Source organism: Dermochelys coriacea, chromosome 3 (genome assembly GCF_009764565.3).
Source record: "Dermochelys coriacea isolate rDerCor1 chromosome 3, rDerCor1.pri.v4, whole genome shotgun sequence".
NCBI lineage: Eukaryota > Metazoa > Chordata > Testudines > Dermochelyidae > Dermochelys > Dermochelys coriacea.
In genome coordinates, this window is record NC_050070.1 from 147,194,440 (window position 1) to 147,212,552 (window position 18,113).

At 42.6% G+C, this 18,113-nt stretch overlaps 1 protein-coding gene across 1 annotated transcript in view; it reads left to right on the forward strand.

The window, feature by feature from the left end:
• The window catches only part of VIT (vitrin), a 91,392-nt gene that overhangs the window by 10,446 nt on the left and 62,833 nt on the right, over positions 1-18,113 (forward strand). The window contains exon 2 of the mRNA XM_043511499.1: positions 17,231-17,299. Coding sequence (XP_043367434.1) covers positions 17,269-17,299 — 31 coding nt within the window. The 5' untranslated portion in view covers positions 17,231-17,268. The remainder of the gene's footprint in view (positions 1-17,230; positions 17,300-18,113) is intronic.

An 18,113-nucleotide genomic window follows, 5' to 3' on the forward strand; every position in this document is an offset into this window, starting at 1 on the left:
CTGGCTGCATTGAGGTGGGAGATCACCTTGAAGCCCCCACGTCACCCAGTACAGGGACTTTAGCAGTGAGGCTGCACCTGACCCTGACACAGTGCAAGGGCTGGGTCTGCCCCAGAAACACCCCAGGGTCCTGCTCCTCTGTGCCAGGTGCACCAGGTGTGGGGGCGGGCAGGCTCAGCCCAGCAGAATCCAAGTGTGGCGGGGCTTAGTATGGGGGGATCCAGGTGTGGGGTGAGAGGTTCTGTGTGGGGGAATCTGGGTGCGGGCGGCTGAGTGGGAAATCTGGAAGCACGGGGCTCGTTTGGGGGCTCTGGGTGCAGGGGCAATGGGGCGCTACAGGGAATCCAGCTGAAGGTGGCTGGGGCTCAGCGGGGGGGTGGTCTGGGTGTGGGGAGATGGGACTCGGAGGGAAGGTCTAGGTGTGTACAGCTCAGTGGGGGGTTCGGGTAATGGGGGGGCTTAATGGGGTGGGGATCCAGGTGCAGCTGGTTGGGAATTATTGGGGTAGGGATCTGGGGGGGGTCTCATAAGAGGGGTCCAGGTGTGGGGGGATAGGGTTTGTCAGGGTGACTGTCCGATGGGCCTGCTTAATGGGGGAGCCCCAGCTGCTACTGAGGGGATGCCACATGCTGGGCACCCGCTTCCCAGGGCAATTCCCCTATCCCTTTTTCTTCTCCATCTCCATCCCCTCATTCCCCTCCCCTTGCCCTATTCCACCCCCTTCCTTCCCCACTGCTTCTTCCCCCACCCCCTCTTACCTCGTTTCCCCCAGGCCCCTCTACCCAGCCCCACCGTGGGCACTGGCGGTTGCACAGAAAAGAGGAAGGCTCCCAGCACACAGAAGCGGAGCCCGACTGACACGAGGAGCCAGGAGGTGGCATTCAGCTGCAGACCTGCAGAGTCCAGCCGCGGCCTTCTTCAGCTGGGCAGCTCTGCGCTTGCAGAAAAGGAGGTGGGGGGGGACGGGGAGAGCAGCACATAACCCCATGTGCTCCCCGTGCCTTGCCACTCTTTGGAGGGGGTCAGTCCCCCACAGAAAACTGAGCCTGTGGCTGCCACCCACACCTCCTGCGTGGCTTCCCTGCCATTTTCTGCAGGGAAGCACAGCAATGGGGGGGCTGTTTCCTGTGGGCACACAGGCACGCAGAATCCCGCCAGGGGTAATAACTACTGCGTATTATCACTAGGCAGGCCTAGAGCTTACACGACATGCAGCCTGGATCTAAAAAACAGTATCCAGAGAGAGATTGAACTGTCATCCTTTCTTTTTCATAATTCTGGTCAAAACAAGTTCCTGGGGGGAGACGGGGAGCAAACAAAACAGAGAGCAGAGAAAGTAAAGCAGCAGCAGCAAAAGAGCATCCTTAAGCAAAATTCCACAGCCCATTCTTCAGAAAGAGCCAACACTGCGCTGATGTCCCAAGCAGGGGCAAATAGCCACTATTCTATTGCCAAGATGCGTGCTTTTGTAGGGCCTAGACAAATAGTGTTTTGTATTCTGCTTCAGAGCCAGCAGACAACATAGGTTAATTATGAATAAACCCTCTTCCCAGAGCTCCCGATTCCCTACATGCTGCTGTTGTACAAACAAAAACAAAAAAGTTCACTGAGAGGAATGGAAAAACCCAACATTTGTCAAATGGAAATAATGCAATTAGTCTGCATGGAAGCATTCTTTCTGGATTCTAAGAGGCTGTCACAAAGTATAAAGGAGAAAAAAAATTAAACTGGACAAGCACTGTCCTTTTAAAGGTGAACTAGAAAAGTAACCTTGAATTAACCCCTACATTTTGTGCTGAGTGTTCCCATTTGGTGTAATCCTTCAGCACAAAAATCTTTATCTTAGCTTTTTAAAATTGTTTTTAACCTTCTGTGAAGTCCCCCCAGTGCTCCCTGATTTGCTAGACTTCCTAGAATGCATTATCCTCTGACATTACAAGAAGTCTCCTTGATCAAGAAACTAATACTTGGCATTAATGGCATTCCTGATTACTGTCCCATTCCTATGGCAGGGCATCTCTGGATTCTTGTGGATTCCTATGATTTCCTGCATATCAATCAGCCAGTTTCTGACCTATGTATGTTGGCAACATTAATAATATCAACTGAAAGACAATGACTCAATAGTAATTTCAAATTTTTAATAGAAAATCTCTCCTCCTCTTAATCCAGGTATATAATAACAAGACCCATATATCTGTGTCAAGGAGAGAATAAAGAAAAGGAGTACCCGTGGCACCTTAGAGACTAACAAATTTATTAGAGCATAAGCTTTCGTGAGCTACAGCTCACTTCATCGGATGCATAAACATCGGATGCCACTAACAAATTTATTAGAGCATAAGCTTTCGTGAGCTACAGCTCACTTCATCGGATGCATAAACATCGGATGCCATCCGATGTTTATGCATCCGATGAAGTGAGCTGTAGCTCACGAAAGCTTATGCTCTAATAAATTTGTTAGTCTCTAAGGTGCCACGGGTACTCCTTTTCTTTTTGCGAATACAGACTAACACGGCTGCTACTCTGAAAGGAGAGAATAAATATCCCATATCTTCTCTGAAATTCTACTCCTAAACTTCTATGAAGAAAGAAGTGAAGCTTTGTGTGGACATGTAAGAAAAATTCATAAAATCATCCCTGAGGTGATGTGCAATTTCTTCCAGGGAATCAAAGCTTTTAACAAATTCTTCACTCTGTGACAAAAATATGTACCTTCAGGGGAAATCGGACAATACAGTAGTTCCTAGGTTGCAGGCAATAAAATATGATGTGCACTCAGCCCTTTTTTTTATTTTGCATCCAGCCTGAGAAAACATGTATTGCACTTAAGACGGACAGTTCAACTTGTTAGAACTGGCTTTTGGGTGGAAAACGGAAAATGGTGCATTTTCTAAAAAGAAAAAAGGGAGACTCATGGAGCTCATGAATTTCATATACTGACCCACAGCCTGTGGTCACTGGTAAATTGCAGCTGTTTCCAATTTCCTTATTTAACCTCTTCACCCTGAATTTCTCTTTAGGGTGGTGGTGATTAGTGGCAGCTGCCATGTTCCCATAGCGGGGGTTAGGGGGTGCATGTGTAGTAGAACTGGTTGTGGGGAAAACACCGCAAACCTCTACAACATTTTAAATACTGAGATTTTGAATAGTTGGGAAATTTATAAGCTGCAGCGTGCAGGGGGCAGCAAAGGTTGGTTCATGGTCAGCAAGGGTGGAGCCATAGCAGTATGGGCTGGAGCAGGAGAAGTGGGAGGGGAAAGGCAACATGAGGGAATTAGAGTAGTATGGGGTGGCTGACTGGCAAGTGATTAGCAGTGGCAGGTGCATCAACTGGCCTGCATCAGTAACCAGGATGGAGGTATTTGCCCGCTGAGGGGGAATGAAGGTGCTTACTTGGGGAGATTGAGGGAGGAGACTCTGAGCTGGCCCAGGACGGCAGACACTGGTTACAGAAAGGTCAGCAGCACAATAATCAAACAAGTACAAGCTTTGGTCTAGCAGCTGTTCCCAACGTGCCAACAGAAGTGGAATATCAAAATTAAATGGTGAAATTAATGTATAAAATAATGTGGGAAGCGATGCAGCCTAGTGAATCTTGTGGATTAGGTCAATCTGGACATTCCCAATGATGTTTTACTTTAAGAAGATGAAGTCCATCAATGTATTTCTTCTTTGCTGGAAGGATAGGTCAGGCGTTAACATAATTGATAGTTATCTCTTTTGAGACAGATGAAATTACAATCATTGCAGTTTTATTTAGGGTCTGAGAGGGGCCTGGCAAAATGGGGCTAAATATAAAATACACTATAGTTTCACATAAATTACCTTGCTTTGAAAAAGCTCCAAAGAAAACAGAGCCTGATTCACGGCTGTGTTACTCCAGCTTGATGTTGGTTTAACTCCAGGGAGTTATATTGGCATAAAATGAGTAATACAGGCCCACGGGGGTTTTTAGGCTGATCCTAAAGTGCTGATTTTTAGGTCTGTTTATTATACCTACGTGACCATGGCTATTTTGGACTAAAGGCTACATTCAAGTCTTCACACAAATCTCTCTGAAGAGCACAGTTAACAATATTTTTTCAGAACTGCAGTTCGTAAGTGTATCTGCCATCCTGCAAAACCATCATATCTACATCTCCTGCCTGCTTGTGATGAAGGATACCCCCAAATGCGTGTGGCTGTGCCAAAAGGGCATTTTCAGCACAGGCTAAAAGTTATTTCTATGCCATCATCTGAAAGAGATGAGATACAGATAAAATAGATAGGTAGATAGGTATTATGGGCAGAATCCTCCAGTCCACTACAGCTGCTTTACACCACTCGGGTAGTACAAAGAGCTCATATTCTGTCCAGAGGAGGCCAGCAGAGAATATAAGGCTGGCAAAACTAGGAGAGGTGACAGTCACCTCCTACTCCAGCCACATCCCCCTATCTCCACCGTAAGGGATATGTCAGGGAAGAAAGGGCTATGCTAGGGACAGGAAAGTGGCACGGTGCGGTCAAGCTCTGCTTTACCTGTCTTCCTTTGACATAACTTAGAGCACCAGAGGAGTTGCTCTAACTAACTTGTACTGAGTCTGAGTGGTGCGAGAATCAGAAAGCCACAACCAGCTGCCTGATACTCACTTGACAGGAATAAGGGTAAGTACTACTGAGCTTAGGTAAGGGTTGGGAAATTAGGCCCTGAATGTTGCAATACCTATTGATGAGGTATATCGTATTGCTGGTCTGAATGTATATTTTAATTATAACAATCTAAGGATTAAAACAAGGGAGATGAAAAAGATTGCAGGTTGACTTTGTTTGGGTTTTTTTAAACACTTTGGTCCGGTTTCCAAGTAGCGTCTGTGATTTCTAGGACCCTTCTGAATTTGAGTGTTTTGTTTATGTGGGTTCCACACAGCTTTTTAGTGCTTCTGAGTAGGGGAGAGAGAGGAGCTAAGCACTGATTAAGTCGTCAGTTCAGCAAAGCACTTAAAAACTTGAAGCATGTGAGCAGTCCCATTGACTTCCAATGGGAGTACCTTACATGCTTAAAATAAAAGCACATGCTTAACAAGAATGAGATTACCCACATGCTTAAAGTTATGACTGTGCTTAAATCCCTGATCCTGCACCATTAAAGTGAATGGGAACTTTGCCTTCAGTGTGTAGGTTCAAGCCCAAGTGCTTTAATGAATTGGGGCCTAAAGGAGTACACCATGTGAAGCTGAGTAACCAGAATAAGTGAGGCAAGAGGCAATCTGACTTCGAAAACCATGGTTCAATGAGAAAGATACATGGTTCTTTGGTAGAAAGGCACAGAAAATATATGGACATGGATTTCAAGCCATTTTAGTAGCCCTGATAGTTGATCTCCTGTTGTCAGTGGATAGAGAGCAGACATCTAGTCTCATTCTTCTAGACCTCTCTGCAGCATTCAATACTATTAACCATGAGAAACTGCTGTCTCATCTAAGAAAGGTGACAGAGGTCCAGGAGAATGCACGAGATGGTCCAAGTCCTCCTTAGTGGGATGCGTTCAATGACTAATGACTGGAAACTGCACCTCTATTGCTAGACGCTTTATTTGTGGAGTCCCACAAAGATCAATTATTTTGCTGGTCCTATTCACCATCTGTGTGCGTCACTAGGTTAACTGGTCAGATGACATGAACTCAAGTGCCAGCAATATACAGATGACACACAGCTCTACCTGTTTTTCATCACATGCAAACATGACACTGCCACTAAGATGGCTCAGTTCTTGGACGAGATCAGCTCATGGATGAAGAATAGCTGAATGAAGCTGAACCTGAGCAGCAGAGGTTTTGCAGATGGGCAATGGAAAGCATTTTGAAAAGTTTGCACCCATGGTGCAGTCTCCTTTAGTTGAAGGTTCACACCCATAATTGGTTAATCTAGCAGTACTCTTGGGTTCTTCACTGATGCCGAGCTCTCACATAGCAGCATCTGAAAGTGATGCTTTCGACCATCTCTGATTGGTTAGATGACTGAATTCCATCTTGGCAGATGATGAATTGGTCTCAGTTAGTTAGTTCTACCTTCACCACCTCTCAACTAGATACTGCAGTACAATATACCTGGGCATGAAGCCACCAGCCTTTAAAAACTCCAGCTAGTTACAACACTGTGGCACATCTCCTCACCAACACAAGCTACCATAAGCACATCAGACCTCTCCTCCTCTCTTCACACTGGCTTCCCTTAGAACAGTGTTTCCCAGCCTTGGGATGCCACTTGTTCAGGGAAAGCCCCTGGCGGGCCCGGCCGGTTTGTTTACTTGCCGCGTCTGCAGGTTCGGCTGATCGCGGCTCCCACTGGCCACGGTTTGCTGTGCCCGGCCAATGGGGGCTGCAGGAAGTGGCGGCCAGTGCGTCCCTTGGCCCGCGCTGCTTCCCGCAGCCCCCATTGGCCGGGCACAGCAAACCATGGCCAGTGGTAGCCGCGATCGGCCGAACCTGCGGATGCAGCAGGTAAACAAACTGGCCGGGCCCACCAGGGGCTTTTCCTGAACAGGCAGCATCCCAAGTTTGGGAAACACTGCCTTAGAACATCCAGTCAAGTTCAAAATCTCAGTCTTTATCTTCAAGGTGCTCAGTGGTCTGTGCCCAAGATATTTAAAAGATCGCCTAAGACTCCAGGATGAAGACCATGGTTAACAACACTGCTCCTCTGGATAAATGGAACTTTCTATAACAAGGGTGGAGTTCATCAGTGTAGGAGACACAACTTTCTCAGGGAACAGTCCAAGGCTGTGGAATGAACTCCCACAGGAACAAAGAACCATCAAACTCCTCGCCACCTTCCATTCCAAGGTGCAATGTGCTCTTCAGCCTGACCTACCTAACAAACACTTAGTAGTGTATACATAAAACCCCAAAAGCCCTACCAAAAACACAGTTCACAGCATGCCCACTTCCACACTTCTGCCCTGGGGAGAATATGAGGAAACAAACCACACGTACCTGATGTTAGACACATCACTTAACGCAGATACTACAATGAGTGCAGTATACAAGCCTATATAGAGTAGAATGGGCATATGAATATGAACTTGAAAATGAAACAAAAATAGAGACAAAACAACCAATTTAAAAAAAAACAGATGTGGGTTTTACTCTGGGGCAAGGTGAAGGTCAGTTCTTATTTTATCCAAACAATTCACTCACTCCTACACAAAACTTATTTTATTTCCTCTATAGAGAATGGTATATTTAACTTAAACCACACTGCTGAAAGTAGCTCAAAGAATTTTTAAACAAAGTCTACTGCTGTTTGTTTTAGGTCACTGAGGCTACTATGTCACCAGCCTATTGATAAAGAAAACAATGGTGCACACTCTTGCTGTATAAAAGTGTACAAATTGGATTTTGCAACTAGGACATTACAGAAAATAGTTTGTGCAAGTGGAAACTGTTTAAGAACACAACACCAATAAAGAGTTTCTCTTTGTACATATATCCGCATACACATATACCCCTAGCCAGAAATCAAGGACCTAAAACCAGCACTTCCATTTAGGAGCATAAGATGTGCCACACAGGAACCATTTACATGGATTTTGTTTAAACAATCCATGAGTTTGTAGAAACTTTCACATAGTACCTGTCTCAACAGGCTTTATAAAAGGTCAAGATGCCAGTATAAAATATGATTTTGTTTACTGGAGGTGTTGTTTGCAAACTTTATTTTATTCAACATGTTCACGTTTTTCCAAACATTACTTGTGGGGGGAGGAAAGGAAGATTCAATTTTCAAATAGATGTTTGGAAGGGAAACTATTCACTTAAGGCCCAATTCAGCAAACACTTTTAAGCATGTGCTGAAATCTCATTGACTTCACTGGAACTTGAGCATATATGCATTCCTACAACTACAATACCCACCTGCTGAAGTGAAGAAACAGATTGACAGAGCCAGAAGAGTACTCAGAAGTCACCTACTACAGGACAGGCCCAACAAAGAAAATAACAGAACGCCACTAGCCATCACCTTCAGCCCCCAACTAAAACCTCTCCAACGCATCATCAAGGATCTACAACCTATCCTGAAGGACGACCCATCACTCTCACAGATCTTGGGAGACAGGCCAGTCCTTGCTTACAGACAGCCCCTCAATCTGAAGCAAATACTCACCAGCAACCACACACCACACAACAGAACCACTAACCCAGGAACCTATCCTTGCAACAAAGCCCGTTGCCAACTCTGTCCACATATCTATTCAGGGGACACCATCATAGGGCCTAATCACATCAGCCACACTATCAGAGGCTCCTTCACCTGCGCATCTACCAATGTGATATATGCCATCATGTGCCAGCAATGCCCCTCTGCCATGTACATTGGCCAAACTGGACAGTCTCTACGTAAAAGAATGAATGGACACAAATCAGACGTCAAGAATTATAACATTCAAAAACCAGTTGGAGAACACTTCAATCTCTCTGGTCACTCGATTACAGACCTAAGAGTGGCTATCCTTCAACAAAAAAGCTTCAAAAACAGACTCCAACGAGAGACTGCTGAATTGGAATTAATTTGCAAACTGGATACAATTAACTTAGGCTTGAATAGAGACTGGGAATGGATGAGTCATTACACAAAGTAAAACTATTTCCCCATGGTATTTCTCCCCCCCCACCCCACCCCCCACTGTTCCTCTGATATTCTTGTTAACTGCTGGAATTAGCCTACCTTGCTTGTCACCATGAAAGGTTTTCCTCCTTTCCCCCCCTGCTGCTGGTGATGGCTTATCTTAAGTGATCACTCTCCTTACAGTGTGTATGATAAACCCATTGTTTCATGTTCTCTGTGTGTGTATATAAATCTCTCCTCTGTTTTTTCCACCAAATGCATCCGATGAAGTGAGCTGTAGCTCACGAAAGCTTATGCTCTAATAAATTTGTTAGTCTCTAAGGTGCCACAAGTACTGCTTTTCTTTTTACTAGTGTTATGCACATGCTTACATGTTTTCCTAAATCGGGATGATTTTCAAAATATCCAATATACCAGTCTGATGAATGGAGATGTGACAACTTGTTCAGAAAAACAAAGATCCAAAGCAAACATTAGGAGATTTATTGGATAGTCATTAGTTAACAGAGCTCTTACAGATGTAAGGATTTGCCAGCAGCAATCTTACTCCTCTTTTGGGTACTTTGCTTGGTTATGTCTCAAGATAATAGCTGGCCAAAAATGCCAAAGAAAAACAAAAAGAAGTAAGGCTGAAGCAAAAATAAATATAAGAAATGAAGGTCACAGTTTCACCAACAGTACAAGAAAAGAGCCCATTGGTTGAATGGGTGAAGCGAACTGAAGACACAGTAATCTACTATTATTTACCTCAAGGTCAAGAGTAGTTCAGTGTTCAGAAATTTCTTTAAACAACTTGTTGAGTGGGAGTGAAAATGCACAGAACTGATGAAAGTATAACTCACATTATCACACCACTTACAGGAGTGCCAAATGTAAGAGACAAAAAAGAAAACGGTGTACTAAAAGACCAGGGATGGAACCTTCTGAATGGGACCCTCCAAAATAACATCCAGTGGACTCATTTCCCTGATAGCTATGGCTCAAACCCAGGTGTCTTTCTTAATGTCTTATTACTTTAAATGAAAAAATGAATTACAATTGACTTACTATAGTTTCAAATACTTTAGAATAACAACCTATAGGCCAAATTCAGAAGTAATCTTTATGGCAGTGTGAATTAGACTCCCTTATGATTTTTCCATTTACTATAAGAAGAATTAGAATAGGCTCCAAGAGGGAGAAATGTTAAATTTTCCTTAATATCAAAAGGCAGCATGAATCCAAGGATAAGGCACCAAATTGAAATTTAGGAGGTCTGTCTGCTTCTCCTAATTCTGGCAGGGCATATCACTTTATTTTTCTCCTCCTGGAGACTACAAATGGCAAATGTTAGTCACATCACTTAATGCAGTACTGGAAGGTGCTTAGATAGAGCTTGTCTCTGTGGTGCCACAGTGCGGTCTATGAGGATGTGAACTGTAGAGCGCTCTGTCATGTGTAGACCCTACTGGCACAAACTAAAAGGTACCTAGTTTGCATTAACGTAGTCTTGGTTGAAAACAGAATGATATCAACACAAACTAGGTACCTTTTAGTCTCTGCCAGCAGGGTCTACATGAGGCAATTAGAGCACATGTTAAAATGTTCTACAATTCGCACCCCCATAGATCAGACTGCAAGTGCCATGGAGACAAGCCCTAAAGTGATAAGGGTACAATAAGATCCAGTATTGTATTGTAGAGTAAGGCAGCGGTTCTCAAAGCCGGTCCACTGCTTGTTCAGGGCAAGCTCCTGGCGCGCCGGACCAGTTTGTTTACCTGCCGCATCCGCAGGTTCAGCCAATCGCAGCTCCCACTGGCCATGGTTCGCCGCTCCAGGCCAATTGGGGCTGCGGGAAGTGGCGCGGGCCAAGGGACATGCTGGCCGCCCTTCCTGCAGCCCCCATTGGCCTGGAGTGGCAAACCGCAGCCAGTAGAAGCCGCAATCGGCCGAACCTGCAGACACGGCAGGTAAACAAACCGGTCCAGCGTGCCAGGGGCTTTCCCTGAAAAAGCGGTGGACCGGCTTTGAGAACCACTGGAGTAAGACATTTCTCTACTTTACCTTCCACTATCAGTAAAGTGGGGATGATGATAATGACTCTCCTTTGTAAAGCATTCTGAGAACTAAGGCTAAAAAGCCTAATATAAGTGCTAACTATTAATTAAATTAATTATTAGTATGTCTGGCTGCTATGAAGATTCTGAAAAGTCCTAAACACATTTCCCTAATTAAAAGCTAAATGAGGAAGTCAAGAAATGTCTGTATACTATTTACACAGCAAACCTTAATGAAAATGAATGAAAAATGTGTCGGATAAATAGAATTTTCTTATGTGTCAGAACATGTAATCTATTCATATCAGGAATAATATGCTCTAGTCAAAAGTGAGACTATGATATGCTTTTTAATGGGTTAGATATCAGACACTCACATCCTGGGGATCAGCATGGTGTACATGATAAAAGCATCTGAGAGTTAAGTGTAATTTACACAAACGGTAATTTGACAGAAGCATAATCATATATTTTAAGATTTGTTTTTATGTTTTGAAGAGTTCATTGCATTAGGCATCCACTTGGTGCCCTGCATCAAATTGCTGAAGGCCAGATGTTGTAACCAGGTGTACTAAAATAAATGGTATCAGTGAAATAACTGTAGAATGTGAGCACTTACTGTTAAATTTGTAGTTACATCTTTGGGAGTTTTTGTGAGTAGCCTGTCCATAGGAAGAGATCAGATTACTTATATTGTACATCTGAAATGTACAAGACCAAAATAACTTGTCAAAAAATATGTTTGGGGGAAAGTGAAAAAGATGGAGGTCAAAACTAGTCCTACAGGAATAATATCTAACATCAGAAGAGAATGAGGGAAACTAGGTGAGGTATATTTTAGGTGTCTTGGATTCAAACCAAAAGGGTAAAATAGTTTTGATGCCTAAACCTTTGTTTTTCATACAAAAGTCAAAATTTGCATACCCACATGAGTGATTTCATATGCTTAGGAAAGACAAAATGTAGCGTACAAAGTGTAATCCTATAAATGGGGCTTATTATGGCGAAATATAAAGCATAGTCTCAATGTTCATGCTAAGAATTGATGCAAAGGAGAAACCTTTTCTAAATTCGTAACTGTTGAATTGAGAGCAACATACAGATTTTAACAATATCAGCATTTTCCTCAATGCTCTAAAGAAAAAAAAAAGTCTTGCAAATAGGACCTGAATCTGCAATTGGATCCACATAGGCTCAAGTGGGCCACCCATATTGGGTAGATTGCAGGATCAGAGCATCTACTCCAGGAAACAAAGAAAAATCACTCTTTTATTTTGGGTTTTAGTGCTCTTTAAATTGATGTAGATTCCATGCCAGTAAGCACTCCACAACAACCTAAGGCCTGGTGTACACTTAAAAGTTTTGCCAGCATAGGAAAAAAAAAAAAAGTAAAAAGAGTCCTTTTGCTGATGTAGCTCATTGCACTTGGGAACCTGTATAAACTACACTAGCAAAACGTTTTTCGCCTGTATAAACTGAACCTACACTAGCAGAGTTTGCCAATTTAGATATACAGATACAGCGATCCCAGCAAACATTTTAAGTACAGACAAGGCCTTCCATATGGTCTGAGCAGGCAAATAAAAGTACCTTTTTTGAAGGAGTCTTGTTGCAAGCAAATAGGTCTAGTGAATTTTATTAATGGATGGCTTTTAAATCTGAACTCTCCACAATTTACTTGCTTTCCTTCACCAGAAAATTCAAAATGTTCTAGAAAAGAATGTTGTTGCCAGTTGAACACGTATCTATTCTGACTCTCCAGTTTGCAGCACAGTGCTGCAGGCACTGCCAGCCTTGGGGAACAGCAGAACCTTTGTAAGAGTTTTGAGAGTGCTTTTAAATCTTAATGGTACAAACCCCTGAGTATAGTCCTAGTTCCATGGGAGACAATGATTTCTGCTCCACCCCATCCCCCCCAGCTTTACAAACACTGCATATCTGAACTGGAAATCCTCCCCCCCCCCCCGCCCCGACATTCAAACAGAGAAAGAGAGAGCAAAATCCATCATATGGGACAGCAAAACCTTCTGATATAAATCAATAAGGGCTAGAAAACTGTATACACAACTACTCCTAAATCATTTATCACGGTGAAGATCTTGGAACCCTAGCTTTATCAAAACTTATTTTACACTATAAGAGAGGGAATAAATGAGCTATTAAAAACCATTACCATTCTAGCCAGATTTCTTTATTTTTAACTCAAACTATGCTTGGCTATTCACTGACTCTAGCATTTTATCAGACCAGACAATCAAGTCTTCTCAACACAAAAAAAAACCCCCAAATATAGGAGTTATCCCATATGCCAACTTCAGCTTTTGCTAATAAAGGTTTATCATTCCATACATATTCTAACTTCGCTAAAATACAAAATGATATCTAATCCTGACTGGACAAGCAGCTATGGACACCTGCAACTCCCTGTGAATTTTGGCCTAAATTCCCAACAGTGGTTTTAAATGCTTCAGTTTTTAAGTGCCCAACTTAAGATCACTTCTGAAAAATCAGACTGTTTGAGCCAAAGTCAGTGTCAACTTCTAAAAAAGTTTGGTTATAATAGCATTTAATGTGAGCCAGCAGGGGATCAACAGGTACTTCTACTGGGACTAGATTGAAGGGATGGAATGACAAATTCTGCTATGAGGGTAGGAAGAGCTATTGCCTCGGTATCTTGCTGTTGATGGATTTGGAAGGATTGATTTGATGTTGGATCAAGATGTGACTGGTTAAGAACTGATTTGGGCTTCTCTTAAGTCTCATCATTCTGGAACTCACTGTGATTTCTGTTTCCTTTGACAGATTCACTGTAGAAGTATGAACAATATTCTGAATGGTTGGGAAGTGTACTATGCAGTGGCAGACTTAAGAGGCAGAGTGTGGTCAGCAATTGAGCAGCATGAAGTCCAATGGTCACATGTCCTTAGGCTTTTTTTAAAAGATAAAATTAAAAAAACCCACCCCCAATTAAACAGACATCATGGCCTAAACAAAAATAGCATCCACCCAAACTGCGTCAGCTTGTATATTTTCAGTTATTGGAACCTCACACCACACTGACACTTTTCCCTGTTAAATTTGTTCTCTGATGCTGTTACTGTCCAGCTCTAACCTTGCTGTCTCATCTCTCTCAACTGCAAGGAGTGCAAGGTCACTCAGCCATGTCTGTTATCATGTTGAATGCTTGTAGATTTTCCATGTCTTAAAGTGCTCATTGCACGTTCAGCACTAGCCACTCCAATTGGTATGGTCAGGAAGAGTTTCCATTTCCAGTAGATCATCATCAAGAGAGCTGGATACTGAAATTCAAATAGATCTGGACCCCAAGTGACAAAATGTACAGCGCTGTGTCCTTTTTAAAACCATACATCTTGAAAGACAGTCTCATGAACCAAATCTAAAAAAATATGAGTATTTGCATGTGATTTTAAGAACATCCTCCTTTGACTCTTCTAAAGTTTTATTTTGAAGTTGCCTGGGATGAAGGAAACCAGAGAGTAGATACCTCTTGAAATCTCTCTCTCATCAAAATTTTAGTTCCCCAAATATATTATCTAAGACCTTGAAATATTTCCTTTGATGGTTATCCTTGGCTTCTAATACAGAATTATTTACAAATTCATCATCCATGTGGCGTACACATCTCTTACTGTAGCTTGATAGTTTGCATTTTCAAAACCCATGGCTTCCTACCTGTTCCAAGATTCTTTTACAATTTCCTCATACTTTTCTTCAGATGTGAGTTTCCTGAGCTCATTCACTTTGCTCTCAAATGTCTAGAGGACCTGGAACATGTCAATTTTCTTTTACTGAAGGATTCCAGAGGCTGCAACCATGCTAACTAAGATCCTATGCTACCGTAACAGATTGAGGTAGAACATCCAAGCCATCAAAGACAGGTTACTTTATCAAAACAGGTATTGATACTATGACCTTTCGCAAACTGTAGAGCTGCCACATGTGACTGCACATGTTGTTTGCTCCTCCCCTGAACAGCATATTGTTCCAGTCACTGTTAACCATGTTGTTTTCCAAGTTTCCATATTCCCAAACAACAAAAATGTAACAGCATGCATAATCTGAAAGATATGAGTATGCTAAGCCGTTTGACATGCAGATCTTCGTGTGGTGCATTTTTAATTCTATCAAATGAAGATGGAAAATGGCAGTTTGTAGAGGGGAAAAGGAAACTGTCCTTTTGGCCCATCACTTTCAGTGGCTGGCAAGGACCAATCTGTAAAAGCATTTACAATTGCTCAAATGATAAAACTGAATCTTGAAAACAACTTTTATCAGATGGGAATATCAAATTTATTGCAGCAGAAGACGGCTTTGGCCTGCTCCATTGTTGACCTGTTCATTTCCAGTGCCCTTGGTTTTGCTTCTTTCAAGTTCATTGATAGCATCTTTGGAAATTTTTCTTTCTTTTCTTTTTTTTGGTTGTAACATCATCTATGGGATCTTTGGCTTCATAGCTCATCTTCCGTTGTGCTGGTTTCAAGCAAATTTCTCTGGAAATATATACTACAGGTGCAACTTCAGTGGACTGCACAAATTGTTTTCCTCACAAACCTTGACACAATAACAGATTCATGCTTGCTGAATTGAGAGGCAGCTCTTGACTTTCTACTTCAGACTGCAGGACTTGATCAGGAAGTTTACAAAACGATAGTTTTTGGCCTTTGGAGGCAGTTTGTAATAAATCTTTTTCTTTTCTTTTCTTTTAAAACCAGACTTGTATTTGTATTGTTTTCATTTTCAGATATCTTTCAGTATGAGAATAACTAAGTTGGAAGTATAGGCCTAAATAAAGTATATTTTTGTGCTGTTTCATGTATCCTACAGTTGTGAGGATAATCCTAAAAAAAGTTGAATATAGAAGAGATAGGCAGAACTAGAGTGCGGCTGGCTGGGGAGAGTGCTGTGGGGCTGGGAAGAGGCCACAGCAGGCAGACACACATCTCTCAGTGTCCCACAGCAAGAGCAGGCTATGGAAACAAGCTACAATTACCAACAGAAGTGCCTTCAGCACTGGAGCATGCCCAGTGGCTGTGACTGCTGCAGGATGGGTTAGGAAACTTCTACTACCACCAGCCAGTGTTGGACATGCTCAAATGCTGTAGGATTTTGTAAAGGCATTGAAGGAAAGGTGGGTGTAGGTCCCCTGGAACACCTATAAAAGTGGAGGCTGATGGCCAGGGGCTGTGTTAAGACACATGCAACCCCTGCAATTGCATCAGCCCTGAGGCACCCAGGGAGCCCCTTGCCAGGATGACTGACTCAGTTACTTGGGAGGGTGGGGACCCAGAATCGACTGGGGGCAGATGTCAATGGAATTTCTGGTGCAGCTGCTCAGGGTCCCATGCACTTGAAGGCTGAGGGCTGCTCAACCATGCAACACATGACCAGTGGAGGTTGCTGCCATTATTTGTGGCATAGTGGAACCTCTAGGAAGAAAAGTGTGCTGGTCCCTAGTGTCCACATTTGAATTTTCCCAGGGAGAGTGCTTCTAAAATGGTGGTTCTACTATGAATTCTGATTGATGGGACCACCAATAGCAGACCATTTTGGTCAGAGGCCCCCCCGTCCCTTCCCATTGTCTGGGCGAATTCAAATGCTGACAGCAGGAACCAGCATGATGCCCTTCTTAGAGACAGACTCTAGTTTGGAGGGGGAAAAAACATTTCTTTTGTATTAATCAGATACCAATGGAATGATAATTATGAATGAAATAAAATGCTCTAAGAATTTCAAGCTCCCTACAGTTTAGTGTATGGCCATATTTGGTGCCTTGCCCACCTGACTGTGAGCTTAAATTCACATTTTTTACTTTCAGTGGTACTTGTGTGCTCAGACTCTGATTATGGGATTCTCACATGTTACCACCATCAGCTGTTGTTCAATCTCAGGCTTAGGGGTTTTTATCTAGTGATAGAAATCTTCAAAAGTTCCTACGTGAGTATGATTTGCATAAGGCTCCAAAAGTTCAGATTCCTGTCCAAACTTCTCAAGTCTGCAAAGGTAGGATAAGAAATCTCTTAGGAAGAGACACTCTCCCAATTCTCATTTTGGTCAAAAACTAGAAATGAAAAATACTGCAGTACCTCAAAAAATCTGTGATTGATGTGCCGATTCATTCTATTAACGAGTGAGATTTTTTTTTCTGTGAGCTCTCTAAAAGGGAAATAAATCAACATTTATGACTGCAAGAGTATGTCAGCTTCTGTCATGGCCTCCTTTGCTGCAGGCATCAGAAATAAGTATCTAGAGTAAAATTCTGGTTGTATTGAAGTAAATGGCAAAACTCCCATTTACCTGAAAAGATTCCAGGAGTGAAATCCTGGCCCTATTCATCAAACTCAAATTAGTTTACTTGCTATAGCACTCTATTAGCATATTTCAAGTCTTTAAAAAGCATACTTCTTCCGTAAGAAGAAGAGCACTCAGGATGCTAGGACTTCAGAAGGCTAAGGGGTAGTGTGCAGAACTACCTCCTCATCCCCATCCCTCTCCCCCTCCTTGCCACCAGTAGTCAATATACTACCTCTGAATGCAATGTGACAGTGTTATTTTGTTTTCTTTTCTAGTGCACTTTACTGAACCTGCTGATTTTGTTGTTCTTGCCATGAAGGCATCAATCATTGCAGCCTTCTTTGGTAAGTAAATATAGACTACACAAATACACATACAAACATTGTCTAGGACTGGGTCAATGACTTTGGGAAAGTATCCATGTCATATGAACAATGCAGATCTGAATGATGCAGACATTTTGGGTTCCGTAGTGAATGCCAGTGAAATGTTTGCTAAGAAAGGCACTCTCCTGGGGAAAGAGGTATCTGAGATCTGGACAAAATTACAGCATCATGGAAAAACTTTCAAAGATGACTGAAAGACGTGGAAGGGACACTTTAGTTCTCCAATCCAAGTCAATGGCTAGTGGCTTCCTGTGTTTATTTAGGTCTGCCACAGGTAATTGGGCTCCCAGTAGAAGATGTAGGAGGACCTTGAACAGCTATATTCAATCCTGGTTACCCCAGTTTCTTGATTTCCCCACCCAAAAAAATTACATTAAATTAATCACATGGACTGATCATTAGACTGCACATGGGCTGCAATTATTACAGTAGACTGCACAATTATGCAATGTCCAAATCTTAAAAGCCCCCTCCAAGGAAGAACAATGTGTATTTCATGCTGTGAAGATCTTCTTATATGGGTTTTTTCCTGAGTCCAAAGAAGATGCAGGACCTTTCACATGATCAAGATGATATTCAGGGAAAAGGGCTGGAAATATACCTTGCCATCATGTTTCAGGATGTTATGCAGGAGAGACCTGCTCCTTTAAAGAGCACGTAGCAGCTCCAAGACATTACACAAACAATCTGGGTTTGGCTGAATTGATCAAACTTGATTTTTTTGGGGTTTGTTTTAGTTACAAGTTTCTCTTTGATAGAATCCACCCATCAT